The sequence below is a fragment of the Leuresthes tenuis genome, unplaced genomic scaffold, assembly GCF_036924035.1.
Source record: "Leuresthes tenuis unplaced genomic scaffold, fLeuTen1.0.hap1 SCAF_24, whole genome shotgun sequence".
NCBI classification, from domain to species: domain Eukaryota; kingdom Metazoa; phylum Chordata; class Actinopteri; order Atheriniformes; family Atherinopsidae; genus Leuresthes; species Leuresthes tenuis.
In genome coordinates, this window is record NW_027325378.1 from 28,160,097 (window position 1) to 28,181,832 (window position 21,736).

General features: G+C 45.5%; 1 protein-coding gene across 1 annotated transcript in view; it reads right to left on the reverse strand.

Annotated features, from left to right (window-relative positions):
* The window catches only part of LOC140284795 (uncharacterized), a 141,762-nt gene that overhangs the window by 108,242 nt on the left and 11,784 nt on the right, over positions 1 to 21,736 (reverse strand). The window contains exon 2 of the mRNA XM_072378790.1: positions 120 to 236. Within this exon, the coding sequence (XP_072234891.1) occupies positions 120 to 195 (76 nt within the window). The 5' untranslated portion in view covers positions 196 to 236. The remainder of the gene's footprint in view (positions 1 to 119; positions 237 to 21,736) is intronic.

Genomic DNA, 21,736 nt, shown 5'->3' on the forward strand with positions numbered 1-21,736 from the left:
GAATTTTTGGAAAAATTGATAATACATTGATCCACTTGGTAATTTCAGATGCTATGTCTCTCCACATTCTTAATGTTGGACTCAATAGACTTTGTCAGATGTAACAGCATCATCCCCACCTGCTCGAACATCATCCTCCTCTGCAGCCTCCATTGGAGTCAGTAGCATTAAACTCCATATTGACCACAACAACATGGCTTTTTTTTGGGTCGTGGTCAATCTCTGCACAGTCCAACCTGTATTAATCACAGTTGAAAACTAGCTTAGCAAGTTCTTTCTCTATCAAACACTTTATCCAAACATACCCATCCTTGTCAAATTTCAATACCACCCAAACATAGTTTGTTTGATGTCAACAAAGGGAACACTGCTAACTGCTAACATGTTACCATGGAGGTCCATGGTAACACGTTTGATGTTAGCAGTGTTTCCTTTGTTGACATCCCTTTATATTGTCCCTCATGTGACCACAGTTTTCTACACTGCACTTTGAGCGCTTTGAGTGGTCAGCTAGACTAGAAAAGCGCTCTGCAAGTACAGTACATTGACCATTTACACAGTGCCAAGTGAGAAATACTACAAGTTTTGTCATTTCAGAGATGCTCTGACTCAGTAATGTGGATTTATTGATTTAGTCCAAGTACAGCCAATTCAGAGATTACATGGAAACACATTATAGAAAATAAATGCAGAACAAACAAGTTTGTGCATGAATTCCCCATACCGTGATACAGTCAGTTTTTAGTCAATAAGTTCAGTTAATACGATCTGATATAAGAAATGCCAGTTGGTATCCTCAAAGGAAACACCCTCAGTCCTGTCAAAGTCATAATGTTTCAGCCTTAAACTGTAAGTAAAAAATAAACATAGTAATGTGATGTTAGATGTGAAGCTATAGCAGAAGTACCTTAAAGCGCAACAGATCTCTCGCTCCAACAGGCAAACATTTCAAAATACCAATGTTATGCTGATGATACCCAGCTCTATCTGTCATTCCCACCTGACGACCACACGGTCTCAGCACGAATCTCAGACTGTCTCTCTGACATATCAACATGGATGAAAGCCCATCATCTCCAACCTAACCTCCCAAAAACTGAACTGCTTGTCTTCCCAGCCAAACCAACCATACAACACAGCATCTGCATCCAAACCGAATCCCTATCTCTTGCTCCATCAAAGGTTGCTAGAAACTTGGGTGTCATGATTGATGACCAACTAACCTTCAAAGATCCCGTTATCTCGGTTGCTCGTTCATGCCGCTTTGCATTACTAAACATAAGAAAGATCAGACCATACCTGACCCAACATGCCACCCAACTCCTGGTGCAGGCCATGGTCATCTCCCGCCTTAACTACAGCAATGCTCTCCTAACTGGTCTCCCAGCCTGTGCTGTGAAACCTCTGCAGTTGGTCCAGAACGCGACGGCGCGTCTGATCTTCGATCAGCCTAAAAGAACACACGTCACCCCTCTGTTCATTGAACTCCACTGGCTGCCCTTAGCCGCCTGCATCAAATTCAAGTCACTGATGTTAGCTACAAAGAGCTTAATGGAACGGCTCCCATATACTTGAATGCTCTTGCAAAGGCTCATGTCACAACTCGGCCCCTCCGTTGGTCCCAGGATTGTCGTTTAGCAGCTCCTACACCACGCCTAAGACAATCCAAACTCTTTTCATGTGTCGTCCCACGATGGTGGAATGACCTACCGAGCGCTACCAGAACAGGGGTCTCCCTGTCTGTCTTCAAGAAACTCTTGAAAACCCAGCTCTTCAGAGAGCATCTCCTATCCTAGCACTTACCTTGTACTGCCCTATCCCCTCTATTTCTGCACTTTATCTGCACAGTAACTCCCCAATATGATCACTGCAGGCCCCTGTTTCCTGGGACCTGGGGAGCTTCTAGGGTTTTGGGGGCGTGTGTGTTCTGTGGGCTGTAGTGGATGGGGACCACGTAGGTGGTTCCCATTTGCTGTACTCTGCAGCCCCCTATTCCTGTTTTTATTACACCTTAGACATTATGACTTATTAGACACACACACACACACATTAGGTCTTGGGGGGTTGTAGTACTGAGTGGTATCTGGGTGGGGCTCTTTGGGAATGTAGGCAGCCCGGAGGGCCACGCTCCCAGTTCTACAAGGTTGCCTGCCCCTCAATTTTAATTGCTCACTATTAGAAAATATTGAAGGCCCAGAGGGGTGAGGATAAGGGTCTTCCCACACCCTTGTTGCCTGGTTCCTGCCTGGGGCGGGAGGGGCCGGGAGGAGTTGTTCTGCTGGTTCGGGATCAGTGATGAAACATTGGGAGTATCTTGGGGGTGAGGAGAACCAGCTAGTGGTCAGATTTTCATAATGGAGGATGGGAAGAGGGACGGTATGTATTTCTAACATTGCACAGAATAAATTCATAGTTTTATTTACTCTGGATCAGTTGACAAACTATTGGGAAGTTGAAAGTGTAACAAAGACAAAGAGATGGTTAAAAGAGATCACCAATGTAGCATACTCGTGATGACCGGTAAAAGGGGGAGACCAAAGAGACCCTTTTGCTTTGATCTGTTAGGAGTGGTTTCAAAACAACCAAAACCACCTAATTTACAATCATGAGAAAAGGGGTGGAAAAACATTCCAACCAAGGACCTTCCACCTTTGAAAGATTCTGGAGTCAGATTAACATCTGCTCGGCCGGCCAGCGCTGGGGAGAACATTACCTTCTTATCTAAAGAATTGTAAATAAAAACATGACGCTTACCACTGACAGAAGACAGACCCTTTTTGGAAGTAAGGAAAATCTTCAGAGCCAACTCCAGATGTATTAATGAATCTGTTACAAATATGCCTCATAACTACCTACTAACTGTGAAATATGAAAAAGGACAGCTCAAGCATAATTTTAAGACTTTCCATGACCCTGTACATAAAACACCAACAAAAAAGTGGCGTACACACTTTTTCACGTCAACGATCAGATGTATCAAGAGCGAAATCACTGTGGAAATGTGCAGTGCCTCACGCCAACTTCAGGGCTGTCGTACACACTTTTCTACAGCTGTTGATTCATTGGCGACACTTAGAGGTGATGTTGGGAAACGTTGGGTTACTTAACGTAATCCCTGGTTCTTTGATAACAGAGTGAGGTGTTTCACTATGGGAATCGCTTCTGGCGAGACCATTACGGAAGCTCCAATAACACAACGTCTGTCTCTGACAGACAGGTCGACGTGTGGGGAAGGACCGCCCCCCCTATATACCACGGTCGACCGCCCGGCCTGGGCCATTCTTATCGGTTTCTTCCCTCATCCATGCAAGGAGGGAATTGTTGGTGAAACACCTCACTCTGTTATCAAAGAACCAGGGATTACGTTAAGTAACCCAACGTTCTTTTTCTAACTTCGTTCGGTGTTTCACTATGGGAGATATAGACCACTCCCGGAATGCATAATCTCCCGAAGTGACCTGGCTCCTGACCCAGACTGGGATGGCATCAACCAGTTTCTGAAGCACCAGACTCCAGCACTGCGTGAGCCAGAGATGGACCTGAGACATCCAACTGGCCGCCGCACAAATGTCCTCCACCCTAATTCCTTTAAATAGAGCCCATGACGTAGCCATGCTCCTGGTGGAGTGTGCTTTCAAACCTGCAGGCGGCTGCAGCCCCCTGCACCTGTAAGCTAGCACTATAGCCTCCACAATCCAACGAGACAGCCTCTGTCGGGACAGAGGCTTCCCTTTGTGGGGCGTGGCCCAAGACACAAACAGCTGATCGGTTCCCCGGAAGCTGGCTGTCCTGTCAACATAGACGCGTAATGCACGCACAGGGCACAGAGCGTTCAATCTGCTCTCCTCCGCTGACCCAAACGGCGGTGGGTGAAAAGCCTTCAACTCCACCGTGGGGCATCTGTAAGCAGATTCCACCACTTTAGGTATGAACGCCGGATTAGGCCGTAAACACACCTTAGACAAGCCTGGCGACAACTGCAAGCAAGGCGACCGGGTTGACAGCGCCTGTAAATCACTCACTCGCTTCGCAGTAGTCAAAGCGAGGAGGAGAGCGGTCTTTAGTGACAAAAACTTCAGACCCACCCCCTCCAAAGGTTCAAATGGGTGTTGTGAGAGAGCTTCTAACACAACAGCCAAGTCCCATAATGGCACCATAGGCCTGGAAACTGGAAGTTTCCGGCGCACTCCGTTCATAAAACGGCACACTAATGGATGCTGGCCCGCCGGCTTATCCCCCAAGCCCATGTGGCATGCTGAAATGGCGGCCAGATACACCTTGATTGTGGAAAAGGCTTTACCCTTTTCCAGCAAGTCTTGGAGAAAACATAGAATGTCTCTCACTGAGCACTGAAATGAGACAATACGTCTGGCCTCACACCACTCCTCAAACACTCGCCACTTACAACTGTACAATGAGCGAGTGGATGAAGCCCTCGCACACTGAATAGTGTCGATCACGTTCTGAGGCAGTCCCACAGAGCCCAAATTCAACCTCTCACGGGCCAGGCCCAGAGAGCCACCTGCTCCGGATGGGGGTGGTAAATCTCCCCCCTGGCCTGAGACAAGAGGTCCCTGCACAGCGGCAGGGGCCAAGGTTGGCCCGATAGTAATTGAACTATCTCTGCTATCCAGTGTTTGGACGGCCATCGCGGGGCTATAAAAATCAGCGACAAGCCCTGATCCCTCACTCTGGTCAGTGTGGGGGAGATAAGGCTGAGAGGAGGAAATGCGTACAGTAGGACGTTTGACCATGGGTGCGACAGCGCGTCCACACCTAAAGGCGCATCCTCCTCTGTTAGTGAGAAATACAGCTGACAATGCGCGTTTTCTCGCGAGGCAAACAGATCTACGACAGCCGTATTTCTGCCACAGCTGGCTCACCACCTGGGGATGGAGTTTCCATTCCCCGAAAAGAGGGTTTCCTCTTGACATGAGATCTGCGCCCCTGTTCAGCACTCCTGCTACGTGCGTCGCTCTCAGCGACCCGAGCCGAATGACGCTCCACAGAATAATTTTTCTTGCCAGCTTGTGAAGCCGTGGAGAGCGCGTGTCTCCCTGACGGTTCACATATGCCACTACCGTGGAGTTGTCGGATTTCACCAGCACATGCCTCAGATGAGGGAGAAAGTGTCTTAAGGCCAGAAACACTGCCATCAACTCGAGATAGTTTATATGCGCCTGAGCCAGCTCCGCTGACCAGACGTCATTCACTGCTCTGCCCTTGAATGTCGCTCCCCAACCTGACATGGATGCGTCCGTTGTTATGACAACCCTTGACGCCACCGTCCCCAGGCTGACACCCTGTGAGAAAACCGCCGGATTTCTCCACTGGTGGAGAGCTGCCGAACACTCTGCAGAAACTTTCACCGAGCGAGAGAGGTGACAACGGGGACACAGTCTTAACGATGCAATCCACGTCCGTCTGCACATCCCTCATCAGCAGGAGGCCCAGCCTCACTACTGAAATGACTGACGCCATCAGACCCAGCAGCCGTAGACACAGTCTGAACTGCACCGCTGTCCCCGGTTGAAACCAGGCCAGACACTGATTGAACGACTGTTGCCTCTCCTCCGATAGAGTGGCACGATATCTGAGGGAGTCTATTTTGAGACCCAGATAAGAGATGCATTGTGCGGGCAGCACTCGGCTTTTGGTCCAGTTTATACTGAAACCCAGACCACTGATGTGAGACGTCACTGTCTCCACATCCCTGAGCGCCTGCTCCCGTGAATGAGAGCATATCAGATAATCGTCTATGTACGAAAATATTCTGATACCTCTGCTCCTTAACGGAGACAATGCTGCTTCCACACATTTGCTGAAAACCCGTGGAGCCAGCGAGAGACCAAATGGGAGCACTCAGTATTCGTATGCCGTGCCCCGGTGAGCAAACCTGAGAAATTTCCTGTGTGCCGGGAAAATCTCGATGTGAAAATATGCATCTGCTAGATTGATTGTGGCAAACCAGTCGCCAGGGCGGATAGATTGGCACAACACTTTTACTGTTAACATTCTGAACGTGTATTTCCTCAGATGACTGTTCAACACACGCAGATCCAGAATGGGTCGCAGTGATCCCCCTTTCTTTGGAATGAGGAAGTAACGGGAGTAAAACCCCTGTTGACTCTCCTCGATCGGGACCACTCTGATCGCTCTTTTGAGTAAAAGAGAATCGATTTCCCCCTCTGCTACTGACATTAAAACACCGTTGAATTTCGGTGGTTTTGTAGCAAACTGAAGCCTGTATCCCCGGGAGACAGACAGCATGACCCATGCATTCACTGCGCATGCGCGCCATTTCTCCACCTGAACAGCCAGGGGCCCTCTCTCCAGACGGGCGATGCCCTCCGGAGGCCCTGGGCTTCCTGATGCCAGATCTTTTTGTGTGTGACAGCCCACCCTCGGCTCTTGGCCTGGCTGCGGAGTTGCCAGCTTTATTTCTAGAAACATGGGAACCCGAAAATGAGTGTTTGGTGACACCCGGGGGGACAGCTCTTGGCTGTAGTGAATAACAGGTGCTTGATGACACTTGTTGAACTGCGCACCGTGGTGCGAAAATGACAGTCCCTCTCCCCCGTCTCTCTGAACTAGCGGGGGGGTGAATCCTGAAACTTGAACCGGAGCCGCTGCTCTGAACTCCTCCGTCCTCCTCTTTGCCGGGGGAGGGAGAGGTGATGAGGGGTATGTCGCGTCAGGTAGACCGCTTCTTCCCACCCCTCGGGGGTTGGGAAGAGCGGCGTTTTGCCGCCGCCTCGGCGAAAGAGTGCTTGCCCCATGGCTTGTTACTCCCCGCTCTTGGCTGCTGTTTGCCGCGATCGGGTGCCGGTCTCGCATCCCCCTGTCTGCCTCTCGCTGCTGCGGCCGCGGCAGCAAAGCCGGTGCGAGGTGGGGGCCGTGGGGTCTGCTTTCGAGGCAAACACAGCTCGAATGCCTCACCCTCTTGCTTCCTCTTCCCGCATTTTCTCCAGAGCTGGGCCGAAGAGACCCTTGGTGGGGTCGTAGGCGGCGTCCATGACCTCCACCTTTTGAGTGTCACCCAGTCCAGACAGGGAAAGCCACAGAGCCCTTTCTCCTGCGACTGCCAGGCCCATGACGCGCCCACAGCCCTGCACAGCTCCGTGGGAGGAGCGCAGGAGGAGATCGTTCACCACACAGATTTCGTCCCACAGCGCCGGGTTCGGGACCCCCGAATCCAACTGTCGGCCCATCTCCTCCAAAATCTCCCCTTGATAAGCCGACAACAGCGTGACGGCGTTCAAGGAGCAGACAGATTGCGCAGCATATTTGTACATACGCTGATACACACCTGCCGTTGTACGCTCCGTTTTACCGGGCAGGGAGATGTGAGATGACGCTGAGATGGATCGGCGGCTCGGGTGGAGGTGGTAGGCCAGTGAAGGCTCCACAGCCGGGGGTTCGGCCAGTCCCAGCTCCGCCATGCCATGCACCTCTAGCTTGGAGTAGCCTTGTGTGGTTGCCTTGCATTTGAACGGGCTCGACCAGAACCGACTCATCTCGGCCATGCAGGCCGGGACCGCCGGGAGCAGCTGCTTGGCCGGAGGGTGGGCCGGAGGGAGTCGTTTCCCGTCGTACAGGTCCCTTGCCGCCCCCTCCGTGTCCTGGGCCGCAGGCCAGGGGATATTAAGCTTAGCCGCTGCTCGTTTGCAAACCTCATACAGGTTCTTATCAATCGGAGTGGCTGCTTCGGTTGAGCTAGGGGGTCTGGAGTGCGTGGGGAAGGTAGAGTCCTCCTCTCCATGTCACCCAATTCGAGGATGTCAGAACCGATCTCATCGTCTGCATCGTCGTTTTCCTCCCGCCCGAAGACACCTTCGAACAGCGGGGGTATGGGCTCAACCTCCTCCGTCATGTCCGCCCAGGCCCTCGGGGCTTGCGGCTGATGGGAAGCGTGGCTCTTCTGAGCGGTATCTGACACGGCGAGGGAAGGGTCCCTGCCGTCAGTACCTGTCACAGCCACTCTTAATCTCCTCTCCAGGATTTTCACCGGCATGGTGGCGCAATGTGCACAAACCTGCGGGTCCGCTAGCGCCGCCTGAGCGTGCTTAGCTCCCATGCACACGATACACATAGGGTTGGGGTCTTTGCCCGAAATCGTTGCACCACATGATGTGGGACAACAGCGGGAAGAGCCCCTCCCTTCATTCTGCCCAGCTCCTGTGACGAGGGCTGCGGGGACAGACATGCCAACTGGGGGGAGAAATGTGTTACTAGGGGTGAGCCTAGTTTTAAAATATATAAAAATATATATTTTAATGTGGTATTTACGCGTTAACTATGCTCTTGTGGCTAACAAGTTAATGTTAGCACCTGACCGAGCTCGAGTGAACGAAGCTCGGAGCTAGCACAGGACACCCGGTAGGTGAGCACCTGGTGACCTGTGGGGAAGCTCGCCACAACGCGGTCGCAATCCCAGTGTAAGTAACTGTCAGCACAATCCAGAGTCTGTCGGTGCCGCGCTAGGCAACGTTTCCCTTAACGGGACGTCTGATAGCAGTTAAGCTAGCAACCAACCTGACGACCGGATGCACTGAGGGAGCTCTCGTAACTTCTCTGAGGAAGAAAGCGAGAATGGCCCGGGCCTGTCTGTCAGAGACAGACGTTGTGTCATTGGAGCTTCCGTAATGGTCTCGCCAGAAGCGATTCCCATAGTGAAACACCGAACGAAGTTAGAAAAAGAACTGTTATAATAAATAAATGTGAACACAATTTGTCCTCAGACAGAGGGATGTGCACATTTGACACACATGAACAATTAACACACACGTGTCTGCAATTGCACGAGTGGATGTAAAAGCATGTGCAAAGTGTTGCAATGCATACCATTAAAAACAATGGCTGCTTTAGTGATATTGGAAGACATTGTAAATGGTGCAATTGGAAGAAAGCGTGTGTTCAGAGACAGAGAGGATTTGCTGGCACACGATGAGAACTGGCTCATCAGCCGTTTGAGGGCAGTCCTCCTAGAACTGTGCGCAGAGCTGCGGCCGGCGTTGGAGCGCAACACAGCGAGGAGCCATGCGCTGTTTGTGCCACAGGGGATGTGCACACTGGGGTTTAAGCATTCTGATTGGGACTGTGCCAGTCGACCCTGAGCCGAGCCATGCCAGCCGAGTGGGAAGGAATTATCTGCATCTCAGCAGGTATATCAAATTTACAATGCAGTTGAACAGGCCAACACTGAAGAGCAATTTGAAGCGAGAGCTGGTTTTCCTAATGTAATCAGAGCTATCGACTACACACACATTGCTATAAAAACATCCACCTTAATGTCGGACCACTTCTTTTTCACCTCTGCTTGTGTATGTTTCTCAGACCCCACAGCATTAAAAGCCTTGCTCATGCTCTCCCACCCACTCCTCTTACATTTGCTGCTTATATCGTAGGACAGCGTGTCAAAGAGGACATTTTTGCGGGCCTTCACTTCAGAAAGTAGCACCTCCATCTTGCTTTCCATTAAGTTATTCTTTTTTCCCATCTTACTCGTTCTTTTTCTTTGTTTTCTGATTGTGCAGAGAGTGGACTCGCAGGTGCAGGTCTCATTTAAATATGATTAGCATATTTAAGTAGGGGTGTGGACAGGGAGGAGTCAGGTACTCTGACATGTGCGCTCAATTCCACGTTGATTGGGATGGACAAATGAAATGTGCTTGAATTCATGCATGCGCACACAATGATACATCCGGATAATTTTGTACGTTGGAGGGCATTTTGGTTTGAGCATACGCCATGTATCAGTAGGAAATCCACGCAAGTCTTTGTACATGAGGCCCCAGGAAATTAATTATTCCACCGTAGGTCCCGACTGTCGTACTCTGGAACCACAGCACCATCCATAGATCGTGACAGCGAAACTTTGAATTAGAATAATTCTGTATTTTATACTCTTGTGAATAATCATGTGAGTGCAGCATTAGTGAAAATTAAGTCTGTGTATGTTACAATGAACCGGAGGTCCAACTGACGGAATGACAGTCAGTAAATGAACCATGTGTATAATACATCTTCACTTTAATTGGTCACTCACCATAATCAGTTGTCTTCTCTTCTTTGAACGCTGTCAACTGATTCATGTTTACATTGCTTATATTTCATGCCTGTGTGATAAGTATGGTATTAATGTATTCTTTGAATGTGCTTTGGGATGCCGGGATGCATTTTTTTTATCCTTTTTCTTTTTACTCTTCTTCTACTTTTGACTTATTTTTACTTTTCAGTTGTCTTTATATTATTATACTCTTTTGGCTATCTGCGCTATATCATTCACCCATCCTTAGATGTGTTTTTGTAACTTCTCCCTGACTCTGCTTATCTCGTTTTTGTTACCTTTTTGGGGCACTCATTTCCGCGGGGCAGGCTTTTTGACCAAGTTTATTTGAAAACCTATTTTTGGTTATTTTGACTCGACCCTACTCAAAAGTTACTCAGCCACAGGCCCGCATTCTTCGGCCAAAAGGGGAGACGATATCACCAGCATCAGGTGCCTTCAAGCCGAACCAGAACCAGAGACTGGACCGCATGCTCCAAGGATCCTCCACTGCTCCATCGGCAACCACTTCACCGGAGAAAGGGGATCCACAAGTGTCCGCTTGGGATTCGTTTACCAGGTGACGAAGAGCTCCTGGAAGACGGCGGCCAATACCTCTGTGATTCTGCTCAAAGTAAGGTCAACCTATGTCTACCTCCCCAAGAACCTCAGGCTGTTGTTTGGTAATAAATAGGGCAGAGTTAAAATAACCAAGTTTTCATTCATGCAATAAGCCATCCCTATATTTAGCCAGAGGCTGCTATAGGAATATTAAGTTCCATATCTCTCTTATGCCTAAGCTATTTAATGGAATCTGTGGTGTGATGTCCTCATTACTCCTACAACAGTAGGATCAACAGTACAATACTGCTGACGGCTTTGCTTTGCGGTAAGACGTATTGCATAACTTCCTTGCTTTGTATGTGCACTGTGACAGTTCTCGCTCCTCTTGAACTACTAATAATCACCTTATTTCTCCCTATAATTTACACATCTTGCATAGTTAACTCTATCTCATACTTGTTATATTCTAACACTCACTCTTACAGATCTTTAGTCTTTATTTTTCACTTTTTAGCGGTGTGTCTGGTTCTCTAGCTAAGCATGGCTACCAGTTCTCTTCCTCTATCTCCTGCTTTCACCTGCTCCGTGTGTCAGATGTTTAGTTACTCCTCTGCCTCCTTTAGTGGTAATGGTACATGTAACAAATGTAGTCTTTTTGTAGTTTTGGAGGCGAGGTTATCTGAATTGGAAGCTCGGCTCTGCACTGTTGAAAACCACCCGATAGTGAGCCAGGTCCCTTCAGTCAGTGTGGAGCCACCTAGCGTAGCTCGCTCTGTTAGTCGTACCCGAGCAGATCCCGAGCAGCCGGGACTTAAGAGTGGCTGGGTGACTGTCAGGAAGAGGAGTCATAGTCCTAAAGTCAAGCCCGGTTCACCATCAACCTGTCCACGTTTCAAATAGATTTTCTCCACTCAGCGACACACCCGCTGAGGACAAAACCCTGGTAATTGGCAGCTCTATAGTCAGAAACGTGGCATTAGCGACACCAGCGACCATAGTCAAATGCATTCCAGGGGCCAGAGCGGGCGACATAGAATCCTGTTTAAAACTGCTGGCTAAGGATAAGCGTAAATACGGTAAAATAGTTATTCACGTCGGCGGTAATGACACCCGGTTACACCAATCGGAGGTCACTAAAATTAATGTTGCATCGGTGTGTAATTTTGCCAAAACAATGTCGGACTCCGTAGTTTTCTCTGGACCCCTGCCAAATCTGACCAGTGATGACATGTTTAGCCGCATGTCCTCATTCAATCGCTGGTTGTCTAGATGGTGTCCAGCAAACAACGTAGGCTACATAGATAATTGGCAATCTTTCTGGAGAAAACCTGGTCTGATGAAGAGAGACGGCATCCATCCCACTTTGGAAGGAGCGGCTCTCATTTCTAGAAATATGGACGAATTTACTAGTCATCCAAAAACATGACAACCCAGGGTTGAGACCAGGATGCAGAGTTGTAGTCTTACACACTTCTCTGCGGCTTCCCACCTGATGCTGCCCCCCCCTCAATTAAAAAACACAAAAGGAGCAAATCCTCTTGTGCAAAAAAAATTTAAAACAAAAACTTTAACTGAACAAAAACATCAAACTATTAAATGTGGTTTGCTGAATATTAGATCTCTCCCTTCGAAGTCTCTGTTAGTGAATGATTTGATCTGTGATCATCATATTGATATATTTTGTCTTACAGAAACCTGGCTGCAGCAGGAGGATCATGTTAGCATTAATGAATCAACTCCCTCTGACTTTTTAAATGTTCATGTTCCTAGAAACACGGGTAGAGGAGGAGGAGTGGCAGCTATCTTCAGATCAGGGTTACTAATCAGTCCTAGACCCAAGATTAGTTTTAGCTCTTTTGAATCTCTGATTCTCAGTTTTTCCCACCCAAAGTGGAAATCACAAAAACCTCTTGTGTTTGTTGTTGTGTATCGTCCACCTGGCCCTTATTCTGAGTTTCTCTCTGAATTCTCAGAGTTTTTATCCCAGTTAGTGCTGATTACAGATAAAGTCATTGTAGTGGGTGACTTTAATATTCATGTAGATGTTGAAAATGACAGCCTAAATATTAACTTTAATTCTATATTAGACTCTATTGGATTTTCTCAAAGTGTTCACAGACCTACTCACTGCCTTAATCATACCTTTGACCTTGTGCTGACTTATGGCATTGAGAGTTAACAGTTAACAGTGTTCCCTCATAACTCTGTCTTGTCTGACCATTTTTTAATAACTTTTGAATTTACATTACTTGACTACACGGTTTCTGAGAAGAATTCTAAATATAGAAGGTGTCTGTCAGAGAATGCTGTAACCAGATTTAAAGAGTTGATTTCATCATCCTTTTCTTCACTGCCATGTGCTGATATGACAGAGGACGGCTACCTAAATTTTACTCCAGTAGAACTTGACTCTCTTGTTGACGGCACTATAGCTTCAATGCGTACAACACTGGACAATGTTGCCCCTCTGAAAAGGAAGGTAATCAGTCAGAAGAGGTTGGCTCCTTGGTATAATTCACAGCTGCGTGCGTTAAAGCAGACTGCAAGAAAGATGGAGAGACAGTGGCGTTCCTCTAATTTAGAAGAGTCTCAATTAGTCTGGAAAGATAGTTTAATAACGTATAAGAAAGCACTTCGTAAAGCTAGAACTGCTTATTATTCATTATTGATAGAAGCGAATAAGAATAATCCCAGGTTTCTTTTCAGCACTGTTGCCAGGCTGACAAAGAGTCCGAGCTCTGCTGAGCCATGTATTCCTTTAACTCTCAGCAGTGATGATTTCATGAGATTCTTCATCAATAAAATTGTTTCTATCAGAGAGAAGATTAATGGAATCCTTCCTATTATTATCACTGATGTATCATCAGATTTAGAAGTATCTTTCGAACCTGAATTGTATTTAGACAGCTTCTGTCCAGTTGATCTTTCTGAGCTAACAACAGCAATAGTCTCTTCTAAACCATCAACTTGTATGTTAGACCCAATCCCAACCAGACTGTTCAAGGAGGTTTTCCCCTTAACTGACACTTCCATATTGGATTTGATCAATCGGTCTTTGTTGATAGGATATGTACCTCAGACTTTTAAGGTTGCTGTAATTAAACCTTTACTTAAAAAACCTACTCTTGATTCAGAAGTGTTGGCTAATTATCGACCTATATCCAATCTCCCTTTTTTGTCCAAAGTTCTTGAAAAAATAGTTGCAGTTCAACTTTGTGATCATTTACATAGAAATAATCTGTTTGAAGAGTTTCAGTCAGGATTCAGAGTGCATCATAGTACAGAAACAGCACTGGTGAAAGTTATCAATGATCTCCTGTTAGCTTCTGATAGCGGACTTGTTTCTGTGCTTGTCCTGTTGGATCTCAGTGCTGCATTTGATACGATCGATCACAGCATTCTGTTACAGAGACTTGAACATGTTATTGGGATTAAAGGAACTGCATTAGGCTGGTTTAAGTCATATTTATCTGATAGATTCCAGTTTGTTCTTGTAAATGAAGAATCTTCCTCACACATTGGAGTAAGTCATGGAGTTCCTCAGGGTTCTGTGCTTGGACCGATTCTTTTTACTTTATACATGCTTCCACATTAGGTAACATTATCAGACAGCATGGCATAAATTTCCATTGTTATGCTGATGATACTCAGCTGTACTTATCTATGAAACCAGATGAAACCAATAGGTTGGTCAGACTACAAGCCTGTCTTAAAGACATAAAGACCTGGATGACTCAGAACTGTCTGTTTCTAAATTCAGACAAAACTGAAGTTGTTCTCTTTGGACCTGAGCGCTTCAGGGAGAAATTGTCTAGTTATATAGTTACTCTAGATGGTATTTCCTTGGCTCCTAGTTCTACAGTGAGGAACCTTGGAGTTATTTTTGACCAGAATTTATCATTTGACGCACATATAAAACTGGTTTCTAGGACTGCCTTCTTTCACCTTCGTAATATTGCTAAAATCAGGAACATCCTGTCTCAGGGTGATGCAGAGAAACTAGTTCATGCATTTGTTACTTCAAGATTGGACTACTGTAATTCCTTATTATTGGGCTGTCCCACATATTCTCTGAAAAGCCTCCAGCTGATCCAAAATGCTGCAGCCAGAGTTCTGATGAGAACTAACAGGAGAGATCATGTTTCTCCAGTTTTAGCTTCTCTTCATTGGCTCCCTGTTAAATTCAGAATAGAATTTAAGATTCTTCTTCTCACATATAAAGCTCTTAATGACCGAGCTCCATCATATCTTAAAGATCTCATTGTAAGATATTTTCCTAACAGAACACTTCGCTCCCAAACTGCAGGTTTACTTATTGTTCCCAGAGTTTCTAAAAGTAGAATGGGAGGTAGAGCCTTCAGTTATCAGGCCCCTCTCTTGTGGAATAAGCTGCCAGTAAATGTCCGGGAAGCAGACACCCTTTCCACTTTTAAGATTAGGCTTAAAACTTTCTTTTTTGATAAAGCTTATAGTTAGGGATGGCTCAGGTGATCCTGAAACATCCCATAGTTAAGCTGCTATAGGCTTAGACTGCTGGGGGACCTCATCTGTCACACCTTTCCTCACTTTGCTCTCTTTCTCCCCCTGTTTAATTTCACAATTGATTTTATGTACATGTGACACTATTGTGGTTATTAACGTATGTTTCCCTGTTCCAACAGGTATCCTTTGAATGGTGTTATGGTGTTTTTCCCCCCTCTTTTCCCTCTTTTCTGTCTTCTCAAACCCCAGCCGGTCGAGGCGGATGGCCACCCTTCCTGAGTCTGGTTCTGCCAGAGGTTTCTTCCTGTTAAAAGGGAGTCGTTCCTTTCCACAGTCGCCACAGGCACGCTCAGGGCGGGAGATTGGACTGAAGACAAGTTTCGGTGCAATCTGTTGGTTTCCTTAGCTAGGATATTGTTTTTTTAATTGGCTCTATATGAATTAATTGGATTATGATTACAATGAATTGAATTCCAATTGGCTTGAATTGGACTATATTACTTAAGTGCCTTGAGATGACAATTGTTGTAATCTGGCGCTATATAAATACAATTTAATTGAATTGAATTGAATTTAATTACCATACGTCCTGAGTGCTGTTTTCCTCCACACGATCCATGTTTCATGTTTCTTAAGTAATTCTGTTCAATTCAGAGAAAACTCCATCCTTCAGTAATGACTCTTACTTAATACATTTTGATACGTCCCAATATCAATGGTAGGTGGTGCCCCGAAAAGAAAGATTTTAAGAATTAATTTCATATCTAGAACGCTACACCATGAATGCATTGGGATGATGTTTGTAACCTAGCAGTGACTGAGCTGTTGATGTCACAGGCAGCACAGTGACACATGGTAAAGTAAACACTGCCTCTTGATGTTTTGTTTTTTTGAGATGGCACCATGTAGTGGCAGCTCGTTACAGGAGCTCTGATCAGCTTTTACTTTCTTAATGTCTTTTTCTTGTTTTTACTTTTCTTTTTTCAACCAATCACAAGTATGGTTGTCTGAATCAAAGTGTGATCTTATATTTCTATTTCTTAATCATTTACATAGCGTTTAACCATCAAGCTACACTTGTGATCAGCTGTTAGCAGGTCGATAACAAGGAGCAGGAATCCTGTGACGGTCGGCCAGGTGGCAATTAAGCTCTGTAGTTCTGGCTGGGCTGCCCATGTCTGCCGCCACACCCTATGGCACCAGCAAAGGTGGTTATGAATGGACGGGATCGGTTCCTGTTCCTGAGAAAAAACAGTGGAGGCTGGTAGCCCATGGATGCCTTAAATGGTGACATAATTGTAGCAGTGGTGTTAGGGGAAAGTATTGGTAAGTATTGGGACAAGGAAGCTGGACTGTTCATTACCACACAGTAGAGGGCTTCCTCCAGTTCCTGGTTAGCCCTTTTGGTCTGGCCATTAGTCTGAGGACGGAAACCCGAAGATAGGCTAACATTAGCCCCAAGAGCCCAACATGTAGGAAAGGTTCTTGTGGTCAGTTCAGACCACAAGAGATTGTACAGAACCCTCCAGCCACTGGTGCCATTCTTTGAGAGCCAACTTCACTGTTCACTCTTCACTTCACTGAGCTGTTCTGTCACCCACGCTGTAGTTCTGCTCAGTTGGGGTGAGTTTCCTGGAGAAGAAATTTGGGTGCAAGGCCAGTTTACTGGGAGACGACTGTTCCTACTCCTGTATCACAAGCATCAACCTAAACAACAAACTGCTTGCAAACAACTGTTTGAGCTTAGAAAAAGCTGCCACTGCTTCAGAGGACCAGACAAAGTGTAGCTTAGTAGATGTGAGCTTGGTGAGAGGTTGAGCAATCAAACTGTAGTTCTTTATAAACTTATGGTAAAGATTTGCAAAACCCATGAAGCGTTGTAGCTGCTTATGGGTGCTTGGTTCTGACCACTCCACAACTGCTCTGGTCTTGATGGGGTCAGATTTAATCCGGCCATTCTCAATTAATCTGAGAAAGCTAACTGTGGAAAGATGAAACTCACATTTCTCTGCCTTGACAAACAGCTTTTTTCAAGTAGACATTGGAGTACTTGCAGATATGCTCAACCTTAGTCTTGGAATATATGAGTATTTCGTTGAGGTAGACAAACACTAACTGATTTAGGAAATTCCTTAGTACGTTGTTTATCAAGGCCTGGAAGACTGCAGCGGCATTAGTCAGACCGAATGGCATGACTAGGTCCTTGAAGTGGCCTATGGGATGTTTTAAAGGCTGTCTTTCTTCTTTTGTGAAAATGGTTTCACCATGAAGTACATCAAAAGTAGATGACATGAGTCATGTCCCAGGGCATTGTGTCCAATCTTTTTTTTACCTATGAAAAAGAAACCAGCTCCCAAAGGGGAAGAAGAGCAACGAATGATGCCAGCAGCTAGGGAGTCATTTATATACAGTATGTGTTCATGGCCTCACGTTCCTGTTTAAATAAACTGTAAAGACAACTCGAGGGAAGTGGAGAGTCAGGCAGGAGTTCAATGGCACAGTTGTAGGGCCTGTGAGTAGGTAAAGAGAGATTTACTAAATATATCAACCAAGTTGCGATATTCTGATGGCACTCGAGAGAGATCAGGTGAATCGTGGCTTTTGCTGGTGGTGGGGCTATTATCTAGTGGAGCAGAACGAAGGCAATTTTCAGAACAGGATAAGCTCCAGCTACAATTCTACCTGAGACCCAGTCAATGTGGGGATTCTGAGTTCTAAGCTATGGGTGGCCAAGAAAGTCTCTTAGTAACCCCATAACATTGTTAATCTTGGACATATCTAAAGCAAACGCTTGTGGTTGCTGGTAAAAAACACCATTTAGCATTGTAACAGAAAACCTCTGCATTTGGATAGATCACCAGAGAATGGAGGAGGATCAGGAACATATGGACATATCAGGAATAGGGGGCAGCAAGTGGCACAGCTGGTGGAGTGGCAGGTGGTGGAGTAGGCCGAGGGACAGGAACTGGCTAAGGAACTGTATTGGAGGTAAGAAATGTTGTTAGCTGAGCAAATTGAGAGGACAATTGTGCTAGCTTGTGGTGGATGGCATGGCTGAAAGCTTCCAGACCAGAGACTCTTTGTTCATGATGACCTAGAGTTCTTCTCTAGTTGGATAAAGCTGTTCTCAGCTTTCAAAGAACATCCCAGGGTGTAACTGGTTCCTGCTCAGTCAGGTCCATTATTAGTGGATTGTTCTGTCATGCTTCAGGCAGGGATTGACTCTGAGACTCAGCAGTAGAAATAAACAGATTATCAGATCAGGTGTACAGGTGGTCACGACTCCTCAGCAGGTGTGACTCTTGGACGCGCTGCAGTTTATGTACCAGCTGCACATGGGGGCGGATGATGCCGTCATCTACCTGCTGCAGCGGGCCCTTTCTCACCTCGAGAGCACCAGGTGCACTATAAGAATCATATTTTTTTTAACTTTTCCAGTGCTTTCAATATCATCCAGCCTTCACTGCTCAGGGGGAAAGTTGGAGAGAGCGGGAGTGGCTTCCTGGACCAATGACTACCTCACCAGCAGACCTCAGTGCATGAAGCTCAGAGACTGCATGTGTCCGAGGTGGTCTTCACCCTCTATAGTGCAGACTTTAGCCACAACACAGTGAGTTGCCATATCCTGAAATTCTCTGATGACACTGCTATTGTTGGCTGGGTGTTGGAGGGAAATGAGGTGGAATATAGAGGGGTCATCAGGGACTTTGTCAGCCAGTGTGAATGGAACCACCCTCACATTGCAGCGCTGGCATAATGAAGGAGCTGGTGACTGACTGACTGGCACACCACCTCACGCTAGTGAGCATCCAGGGACGGGACATTGAAACTGGACTGGTCCACAAATACTGATGCACTTTACAAGAAGGCCCTCAGCCATCTTCACCTGCTAAGGGGACTGAGGTTCTTTGGAGTGAACAGGACTCTCTTAAGGACTTTTTATGACACTATGGTAGCGCCTGCAGTCTTTTATGGTGTGGTCTGCTGGAGCAGTGAAATGGCAGAAAGGGACACAAGAAAACTCAATAAGCCAGCTCTGTCCTGGACTGCCCTCTGGACCTCACCGAGAAGATTAGTAAGCAGAGGATGTTATATAAGATAACATCCATTAGGAACAATACCTCTCACCCCATACATGTGACGGTACAGGCTGTGAGCAGCTCGTTCAACAACAGACTTTTGCTCCCGCAGTGTAGAAAGGAACGCCACAGCAGCTCATTCTTACTGGCAGCTGTGAGACTCCATAACACCACACGAGTACCCAAACTTATCACTCATCATCACTGTTACTTACTATTTCACCTGCATTTTATCATGTTCATATGTTGTATCTACTATTATACATCTCGTACATACCTTCTTGCATTTGTTTATTTATTTTTGTGTACAAATTCCTTCATCACACAGCTCTGTAACCTGCAATTTTCTCACTCATGGGATAATAGAGGATATTCTATTCTATTCTAACACAGGTGAACTCTCTCAGTGAATACTATGGATGCAAGCTTACAGCTAATAGTTGTCAGGTACGGTGCAAAGAAGGTAGGACCCAGATGCAGTTCTTTCAAAAATCAAAAAGGTTTATTACAACCAAGACAAAGGAGCACGAACAAAAGGCGCGGCAGAGCTGGATCATCAAAAATACTATGAACAAAAAAAAAGGCTATGAAAACAAGACTATGAATAAATACTTTGACCAAGACTATGAGGCAGGCAACCAGACTTAGCTTTCTGTGAGAATAACATGAAGGGTTGGTGAGGATTCTGCAATGGACATGAGTGAACCAGGAAACTAAATACTGTGGGGAAGTGATCAGTGATGACGTGCAGCTGTGAACAGAAACAGGTGACATGAGTGAACCTGACATGACAGGGGAGAAACATGACAAGAACCTGAAAACCTAACAAAGAAACTGAAAACATAAATGTCAAAACATGAACTGTGATAATAGTTCAATGTACTGGGTACAAATCCCTGCTTCACAGAGACATTTCCAGGATTAAACCAGCTGTAGTTAACGACTACTGAACTCCACTATCACACAGAGTACAATTCCACTGTTTCTGATGTCTGATGGCTTGTATCTGAAATACAGATAGAGAAATTTTGTAGTCTTTTGTAGGAGTATTTTATACTCCTGCAGCCATGGCTCAGTGAACCACATAATACTGTATTATCAGTGTGTCTGCTGTGTCCTCAGGAGCACTTCCATTTTATTTGCTAGTGATCCCACATTCCCTATGACAATCAAGGGAAGAAATGGTTTCCTCCACCTCTTTTTCTGTCTTTCTACTGTGCGAAATGCACAGGGTCTTTTTTGGTTTGGTTAGTTGACTTCAATCAACTGCTCTCATTTGTAAACAACTCCTCAATTGGCATGGCAGCTTAACTGTCAAAATTACAAGAAGTCACACAAGAGGCACAGCTTCAAAACCAAACCTAAACCAACCAACCCTTGGGTCAAAAATCTCTACATTACAAAGATTTCTTGTCATTGTTTGTGCACAGTCCTTATTCCTCTGCCCTATGTCACACCCCAAGGAAACCTATTTTATCCCTTGTCAGTGGTAAAGTTATCTAAACAACAAAATCAAGAAAACAGAAGCAAACAGAAAGATTCTGAATTTGATCTCACCTAATATCAACCTAACTGAGCAATTTAATACAAAAAAAATACAAAAGACTGAAAGCTTCATGAAACAAAACACAGCTGTTCTAAAAGCCTGACAGGTGTCAAAAAGGAGGACATTTTGGTAAAGCAGATTTAGTTAAAGTGTTTGTTATATCACTATCCACATGTTTCTGAACCTAATTGTCAACATTAGTGAACGTGAATGAACAAGCTGAGCCATTGTTAGACCATAAAATAAAAACAACTTCATATCCTCTTTATTCATTGCAGTAGCATACTGAAGCTAGAAGAATTACTCATAAACCAGTGGCTGGGTGTTCTATCTTTTCTTGCCTTCTCTTTAATTCATGCAGAAGAAACACAGACATGGAAACAAACTCTATTTGCTTGTCAGTCTCTAGAACTACAATAGTATAGTCTCAATGTCACATACCCCCATATTGAATATTAAATCCTTTTCTTCCTCTGATAGCTTAAATATAGGCTCTGTTCCCTTGAACATAGCAGTCATTTTTAAACCTTGTATTTGCAACATTTTGTTAATGCCTTGCATTGTTTTACATGAAAACATAATGGTGAGAACTGAAAAAAGCTGGAGATCAGTCAAAGCAAGATTTTCAACGACAGTTAACTTACGACAACAAACCGCTCAGCAATGTTAAATGTGATGTCTTGAGGCTGTTCACATATGAATATATACACAACGCTAATATATATATATATCTATATGTATGTGCATGGGCAGTGCAGGGACTCAATCCTACTGTCATACATAAATATACCGTGTTGTACTATCGAGTTTCCACATACACTGCCTTATGAAAGAATTGCATCTGTCCGTTCTTATTCTCCTCTTTCTTTCCAGTTTGAAATGCTTTTGTGAATTTCTATGTTGTGTCATGTAACACATAACAACCTAGAGGATTTTCTATACAGCTCCTACTGTGTCCATCTTGCACTGCAAAAATGGTTATATCAACTGCAAGACAGGGCAGAAAATAACAATGTG